General features: G+C 44.6%; 1 protein-coding gene across 1 annotated transcript; it reads left to right on the top strand.

Moving 5' to 3' along the window:
• Nucleotides 1-1,382: 1,382 nt before the first annotated feature.
• LOC308196978 (uncharacterized protein) lies at nucleotides 1,383-7,116 on the top strand (the record flags this gene model as incomplete). Its single annotated transcript, XM_080596716.1, has 3 exons — nucleotides 1,383-1,429; nucleotides 3,230-3,341; nucleotides 5,373-7,116. The coding sequence occupies 3 exons, from the start codon at nucleotides 1,383-1,385 to the stop codon at nucleotides 5,676-5,678; spliced, it is 465 nt and encodes a 154-aa protein (XP_080452842.1). The 3' UTR covers nucleotides 5,679-7,116.
• Between the last annotated feature and the right edge of the window lie 1,667 nt (nucleotides 7,117-8,783).

Here is an 8,783-nt window from a genome sequence, read left to right on the forward strand (position 1 = left end):
CTCCAGCCGCAGTGGTGCTGCAGCAACACTTTAAAAGGCCATAGTGTGAAATTCATTTGCTGGACACGCGTCTGGGTTTTCAGCACAGCTCAGTGGACGAGCTAGCCCTCATAAGGTAAATAGTCTGTGCCTTGGCATTCACGTCTGCTGAGGAGGCTGCATTTCAGGGCCTTTCTTATTTGTTTTTCTTACGCTGGCATTTTCCAGCACGCCTGCATCTTCAGGTGTGGCGCATTATTTGTGTTAGACCTGAGCTGGGATTCAACAAAAGCCAGCCAAGCCAGAGACACAGCACCTCAAAGAGAAAAGGTGCCACGGAACATGAATGCTTATTTATCCTGGAAAGAAGCAGTTCAAACAACATGTTTTCTTCCACAGTTACCATGAACTTGCTGTTTAACTCCTTTCTCACCAAAAGCTGCCAAATTCCCAGGCTGAGACAAATCACTGTTTCCTCCTCAGAAAATGGAAGTAGCATATGACTGTACATTTTTTTATTTTTTTGGTGGGAAGACCGGTTCCTTTACCACTTTCTGAGCTGATGACACGGACCCAGGCATCCAAAACCTGGCACTGCTTGGGGGAGCAAAAGAATTGCAGCTCCCTTGTGACCTGCAAGGGTCCCTTTCCAAAGCCGTAGCCCTGCCTCAGCAGGGCCAGACCCATGGGCGCACGGCTGCTCGGAGAAGCAAATGACTCACATTTCTCTTTCATTTCCTTTCGACGCTGTTGCAGTGGCAGCGCTCAGCCGAGCGGTGCGTGCACGTTCTTTGCAATCGGGCCGTTTAGATGGCTTGAAAACGCATCAACAAAGGGCAGCATATGGAAAATTCTGACTGAAAACATATGGGATGTTACATCACAAGAGGGACTTCTTCTCTTCTGCGGATGTTGATTTGCTCCACTAACAACTATTTGGGGAAACAGCAGGGAAAATAAATTTCCTTTTTTGCTGAGCGCCACCTAAGCCCTGCGGATCAGGGAGTTCAGCATTACCGTGACCTCCACCGCTGGCAGCATATGACTACATTTTGCCAGCTGTGAGACTTCTCTATCTTGAATCACTTATTTCCTATCAATAATTACTCAACCAAAGTTATTAGTTATGTATTACACAAGTCCTTGACACCACCTTCACATTACTCCGAAAACCAGCCCTGAATCAGCTTTCACAGCCCTCAGACAGATTTGGGTGTCACCAGATGAAAAATGGGACTATTACAGTAAAACATTTTCTTATTTTTTTTTCCTTCCTAGAGCTAATTGTTTTAATCATTTACCACTTCGTGTCCTGCTAGTAACCAGCTGCTTCTGCTTGCCGTGCCTGTGATTGTGTTTCTTTGCTAATGCCAAGAAGAGAAGCTGCTGCTGCAGGAGTGGAAATGGTGCTAAATCCCAGCCTGCCCATCGCACGCAGCCCCACGGACCTGTGAGAGGCTGTGTGGGTCTGTAAGTCAGGCAGGGCCCTGCGTTCCTACACCAGCAAAAACTCAAAGCGAGCTTCAGACTCAGGAAAGTGCCAATAATTACAGAAGGTGAAATTGCTGGCATTACAGCTTTCTTTTAGTTTACGTCCCAGGTTGCCACAATTTTTAAGTGTGAATAGCAAAATCCTAAAAGCACCTTGCAGCTCACGAAGAAAATTAAGGTCCAATTTAACAAGTGCATTTCATGTAACTTAATTTTAGGCGATTTTTCTGCCCATAAACAAGAAAAAACTACCAACCTGACAAGAACAGGATGCCTAACATTGTGTGCCTGTGCAGACACTACTTCCAGCACAACCAAAAGAGGCAGCTGCCGCCTGTGCCAGACTTACAAGCACACGAAGCTTTTTATTTCAAGCATTCAAATTCTGGTTTGATACAGTCGGGAATTTGGATGCCGGTCTGGAAAGGTAAGCTGGCAGTGAAGCCCGCCCCGCAGAGGTGCTGGGTGCCGAGGCTGAGCAGGGCTGGCGCGGGGAACCTGGCCCCACGTCACCGTCCCTCACCAGGGGCACCACTCCCAGCCGCAGGCCTGCAGTCCCTCTGGCAGTGTGTTTGGCATTGCCTTTCCTTCATTTTACTTGCATGGGATCAAAGACCAATCTCGCAGCATTTGTTCTGACAGTGCCATTAAGCCTCATGTCAATAATGGCGTTATTTTTAATACCTAAAACTGGCTGCAAGTCGTTTTGTTGTTGTTGTTTTAATTCACCTGCTTAAAAAATGTTTCTTCTCTTCCCTTCTTTTTCTTCCTCCAATTTCAGCAGGCTGAAGGGAGCAGCAGATACTACTCAGTCCTAGTTTTGGCGATAGATTGGTGACCTGGTGAGTCCTTATCTTGGCAAGACCCCCACCCTGAAGAAGGTGCAATTCTCAGCTGGATATGAGAAACAGCTCTTGGTTGTGATCTCCAGCTTCCCCAAATCCCTGCATCGAGAAGAGCTACTTGCTCTCACTTTTAGAGAGTCCTTAAATGTACTTTTTACTCTTTTATGCTCCTTTCAGATTTTATGTGCTTTATTTTACGTGCTTTGATGACAGTACAAATTATTTCTGGCCTTAAAACTAAAGGTTTGAGAAGGACAGAGACAGGCGGAATGAATAAAGCTTTAAAAAATTTCCAGACCGTTTGTCAGATCACTTTTTTCTTCAGCAGGAGGCTGGCAGAAGTGACCTGTGCTGGGAAATGCTTAGTGCATCAGCAGGGCCTTGGTGTTTGTAGGCTAATTTTTGTTTTGAGTATAACTTTTGACTCATGGAAAAATAATCTAAGTGTTTTGGGCTGGTCCCGGCCTTGATCTTCCTTGAATTCATGACTGTCTGTTTCAAAATAAGTGTGGAGAAGCTTTTATGATAATGTTTTTATCCTCTTGCTCTTTCCCTTGCCTGCTCCTTGAGAGGCAGAAGTCACCTCGAGTGCATTCCTGGGAGCTGTTTGCTAGGCGGAGGCTGGGCTTTGCCAGACAGAAGAAATTCAAGGACCAGCTCCACCAGGCTCCTGCTGCCACACCGCTGCTGCCGCCTCGACCCACAAAGCGAAGTCTCGTGTTAAAATTCAATGCTAAGACCCGAAATGCAACCAGCCAGTTTTATCTAGAGGGCTCTAACAGTAAGCATCCCGCTGAAAGGCAGCAGGCTGGGAGGCACACACACCAAACAGAATCTAAACAACTAAATTTAGTCCGGATAGGAAATTAGCTTGAGGTTAAGTAAAGTTTTCTGCTACTTTGTTTTGTTTTTAGATTACCCAAGAGATGTTCCTTCCTGGAAAGGGAAATAGGACAGAGATACATAGCTGTTTTTCAATCCCTTCGTTTACATGGCATCATTTCAAGTACGTTTTATCGTGTGTTTGTGATTTAAACCTTACCAGCTCATATTTTCAGAAGCAAGGGTTTGGCATGCCAGTAACAGGTCTGTGTGCAGCACGGCTCCATGTCGGTATCTGCCTCCTTTGCAGGGGTTTTCTTCTAAATGCTTCCCCACATGTACACAATGTGAAAGTCTATTAAAAATTTCTCTTCTCACCTAGTAGTTAGAATCAGTATTCATCACAAAACGACATTTCAGAATAGGTGGAAAATGACGAGCTCTGCTATGTAACGTGTAAGCCAGAGCTCCTCAGATTCTGCAGCTCCAGCCAAAGCCAAGTCAACTCGAAGCCACGGAGTTTCTGAATTCATATTTTGTCATCTGTCCTAACACTTTTGCTTTGGCATCCTTTTACTTCTGCTCTAGAGAGATGCTACGGAACCTAAATCCTGGAGCTAAGCACTCACGAAAGGCTGTGTGTTTGCCTACAACAAACCAAATCTGAAATTTCTGATCTTCATTAAAGATGCCAATTTAGGTACTGTGGCTCTGTGCATACATGTTTTTTTTTTTTTTTCTACTTGGTTTGTTTTATTTTGCAATGGCCAGGGTAGAAGTAAGTGCAGGAAAGCATACTGCTACAGGTTTATTTACTGATCCAGGACATAAATCTAGTTGCTTGAGCAAACCCAAACTGTTTAAACAGTTGTTTAAGCAAACACGAAGCATGAGGTACACCAGAAAGGATCCTAAACAAGCTCTGAGAGCTGGGGGCTTTGGTTGTTTTTTTGTTTCTTTTCTTCTTTTTTTTTCTGTTTAACAGGGCTCTGCCGTCACTTCTTGTAACTGCTGGGGAGGCTATGGGAGAGGAAGAGGGCCCTCAGCACTTGTGTAATGAGGCTTTTGTGCACTTTGCTACCTGGGCTGGCTGAGCAGGCATCGCAGGGAGAAACCATGGGCTTCCACGGTCACATCTGCTCACCCCTTCCCAACCCTTTGCTGGATGCACGGGTGGGTTGGAGCCAAGGGCTGCTCAAGGACTGCTGGTGGGGAACTGCTGCCAGCTTTTACTGCCTTGTTGCATCCGTGAAATAGCTTTTGTGGCACACCTGGGGATATTAGGTACCCTGCAAATAATGGAGGTGGAGACAGAAATAAAGAAATGTTTAGCATAGTGGATTGACTACAGTAACCCTTCCATGCATTTTATAAATAATTTTGTTTTGCATGACCTGGTTTAGCTGCTCTTGATGCCCCATCTCCTTGTATCACCATATTCCTCCATGCCACCGGAAAATACCATTACAAAGCGACACCGTTTTGAAGCATTTTCTGCAGCACTGGCTGTGCTGTTTGGACAGGTGCGTATGGCAGAGAAACAGAAGTGATGTTTAGAAGTTTCAGGATTTACCGCGTTGTCCAGGGGGTGCCAACACGTTACATGTGTAATGCGTATATTTCTGGAAAACTATGAATCACATACTTTTTTCCCGTCAAAGTTACAGATGTTTTCTAGGATGTCAAATCTGTAACCCCTTCCAAAAAGCAAAACAAATTAAGTATGACTAGCCAGGCTTGTAAGGAGGATTTTTTTAAGAATGGGACGTAGAGCGGATCGCATCCCATTTGGCAGCCTACCTGTGACAGGGAAGGGCAGAGGCAAGTGCCATATGGATAAGAGGCATGGGACCAGTTCATTCTGGTGGTGACTGAAAGGTGATTTTACAAAATATATGGGCTTCTTTGCTACACAAAGCAGCTAATGCACCTTGCTGTTGATTTTCCCCCATGTGCATTGAATTAAGCCTGCAGCGGATGAAGCGGCTGCAGCAAACCAGGTGAGAACTGGCTTGGTCCAGCTCCAAATTGGCAAGGACCTTCCAGCAAACACTCATCATCCCCCTGAGCATGAAGGAGCTAAATGCAAACAAGAAGAACCTTGTACAGCGAGGAACAAACTCCTATACACTTGAGAAAGCCTTCACGGCTTTTGCAGCATTGCAAGAAAACTTTGCTCACTAGTGTCTTTGTGAGTACCTGGTGCCAGTGCTTTTCTTTTTGAATTGTATTTAGAAGCCAAAATACCACAAAAAAAAAATAATTTCCATTTATGAAGTCTTCTTTCAGGTAAAAGCAGTTAAACTCGAAGCTTCAGCAAACCACTTCTACAGCAAGGTAAGAATTCCCATAGCAAAAATGGTGCGTTTGTCTGTTTGTGAAATTACCTTCATTTGGAGGAGTAATTTGATGTTGAGAAGAAAGGCAAACAATTACAGCAATCTCATCCTGCAGTGCAAGTATATTCATGCTTTTTTCTGCCTTCTGATGGCAAAGACAATATTTACATACGCATACAAATCATATCACATGTTTAACTAGCGCTAGAACTGCAGCTATTAAAACCACAATGATATTTTGTTGATATTTTGAACACTTGATTATCAGGAAAAAAAACACAAGATATTCATAAAACAGCTGGATCTCAGGTGTTTTGCAGAGCCTATCTCCAGGCAGTCGGTTTCTGAAGATCTGCAAATGTTAAGTGTCACGACCCCTTTCTAACGAAGCCCTTTATCATCCAACAGGGCATTACAGAACGGGCCCATCCCAGTACTCAATGCATTTTCTATTTCTTTTCTTCCCGAGGAGCAGGTAAGGCTCTGGGAACGTGAAGAGCAGCATTAAAAGTCCCCCTACCTCCAGCAGAAAGTTGCACGTTGAGATGCCAACCGAGAAAGGTTATCATCGTGCACATGTTGTTGCCATTTAATTATTCCCTTTCCTGTAAAGAGTCTGGCTTTAATTAAACGGCAAAACAAAGTGCGAACTTTTCTCCAAGCCATTTTAAAGTGCTCACTTCCTCTTCTGTGTTCTGCGGTTTATTAGATTTGAATGAGTAATGGGGTGGTTTCATTTGTTTAGTTAAATTAAAGTGGTCAGCAACAATTTCCTGCCTGAGCAAACCGTGGGCTGATTAATAATATTGGTGGTGGTGGTGAGCATGGCTTTTCTGCCACGCGGGCCCTGCTGCCAGCCTGCTGGCGGGGCTTTCCATGCTGCTGCTGCCTACCAGCAAAGCACCCGCCGAGACGAACCGCGTGCCCACGGGGCTGGGCCGGGACCGTGCCTTCCGACCAGAGCCCCGGCACGGAGGAGGCACACGTTGAACCCAAACCGTGTAAGTAATTTACCCCTGCAAGGCCCAGGCTGGATGAGGTACGAGCGCTGGAAACAGCAACGAGGTGTGGAGCTTGCACCTCTTGCTCGGGATGGTGGAGGAAGTGTAGGCCGGACCTCTGCTAAACTCTGTTCCCTTGGGCTCCTGAATCCCTTCGTTTTACACAGAAACACTCTGAGTTAACCACACACGGGAGTCTTGCAGGATCCCATGACTGTGAGTGAAAACTCTAGAACATCCCATTAATTTGAAACAGTGGCAAAAACTGTGGGGAAATCAAGTGTATTCTTGGGTGCCTGGGCATGGGATTCAGTGTTTTCACTCCTGCCATGGAGAACTCCATCAGCCATGTGGCTTACACAGTGTGGCAGGCCACTTTCTCCTCTAGCACAACAGTAGGCCATTTGGGGCACAAAATTAGGGACACCACCACCAGAGAATGTGCTTATCGCTTCACATCTCTGAGATCTCTAATCCAAGCAATAAGAAATCAACTCCTACTTCAGCCAGGGCTTCCTGAGGCCTTTGCCACGCACGGAGTAGCAGTGGTCTTAACTTAGTGCTTCTACTGGGTTGACCGTGTGCAGTCTCCCTATGTAAACTGTACAACATATGCATTACAGAATTTTGACTGAATTTTATTCATCACCTCTTCAGAGAGTCAGACCCATAGACCCAGTACTGAGCAGCTCACCCAAAATCTGGAGTGACGCGATCCTCTTGCAAAAGCCAGGTAGGCATTTGGAGAAGGACAAACTCTAACGCAGCTGTTCTTGCTACATCCGGACACTGATGTGGTATTTGTGGCAAGTAATTGTTTACTGTAATAAAAGAGCTTGGACTCGGATATTTAAAAAATAATAATAAAGAGTCATAGTTCACGAATGTTAAAATGTAGTTGCAAACACGGAGTGCCAGAGAAATGTCCAGAATTTTGCAACAATTACTGAGTCAATGACAAAAATGCTGGCTCCAATGCTGTTGTCCAGTGCTGATGACAAAAGCATAGAGTGCTTAAAAAACCTACATTGTCTTCTAGCAGTTTGTTTAAAGAGCTGAGTCAAGCAGACTGCTGGTGGGTTTTTTGCTTAACTTACTTCAGTTTTCGCCCACTTATCCTCCCATCTACACATGACCATACCTAACTTGGCTCTTCGTAGAAGCTGCAGAGAGTTTCAAGGGGCACAGGTAGCTGGATGGCTGATCAGCGCAGATTCTGTGAATAAAGCACTCTGTGCATGAGTGCCAGTGCTTTGTACAACTGCTGCCTGAGCATGTACAGCCTCTATGAGAATCGTTCCACCCAAAGTTCAGTCCTGGAGTGTTTGATTTCTCTTAATTTTTACAGAAATCGGTGACAAAAATGGATGCTTAGCACTTTGAAGAGAGTTTTGGTGGCACATGGAATCAAGCCCTCATGGAAAGTATTAATCGGTCATCTCAGCAAAGCAACTTGCTGAAGCAAGTTTTTCAGATGTTTCAGCATTAAAAAAAAAAAATGTAAAATGACTTCTCTGAAAGGAAAAGCACACGCTAAGTATATCTATCTAAAAACTTCTTAAAAGAAGCATATTTCTTTCCTTAATCATACTTCCTAATGCAGATAACACCAAACCTTTGCACAGAAAGGAAGTCAGAGAAATTATGCTGTTACGCACGAAGAAGCAGGTTGCGTGGGTGGAACTGAAATCAGAAATTACACTAATAAATAATGTCTCTCCTCTGACGGTTCCACAGTGCTCTGCAAATGTGACTTCAGTTGAGCAGCAGAAATGGGCGAGTATTTAAAATGTGAGCGCCGAAAGTGTAGGGATCTTGGTCGAGGTCAGGCAGGAGGCTTACAAAGAGCAGGAACCAGCCCCTTGTGCTGGCACATACAGACCTGTGGTCTAACCACCAGACAAGAAAGGGCTTATTAAAATTAACAGTATTTAACAAAGACTGTACTCCCCAACAAAATACCAAGTTCCTGTGAAAACCTGTGAATAGGCGGCATGGCTTTTTGCAAAAGGTTATTTAGGAGACATTGTCTGTGGTTCCTCTGTGCACACAGATGTTAAAGCTTTTGAAGAGTTACTCAGAAGTCAGATGTGTTTCTTTTCACCTTGTCTGCAGAACTCAGATTTCAGGTATAGATTACACACTGTCTGCTTCACGGCAGGAAAACAAAGGGCCCAGGCTTACCTCTTTGTAATTGAAAAAGAGAACGGCTTTTTTGCTAAAAGTTCAAAGAAATTAGATTGTAGCTATTTTGCCGACCCAACTACTTAGGCAGAAGTCACATTAGAATTTTAAATCAGCAATAA

This window comes from Anser brachyrhynchus (genome assembly GCF_964034855.1).
Source record: "Anser brachyrhynchus genome assembly, chromosome: 6".
NCBI lineage: Eukaryota > Metazoa > Chordata > Aves > Anseriformes > Anatidae > Anser > Anser brachyrhynchus.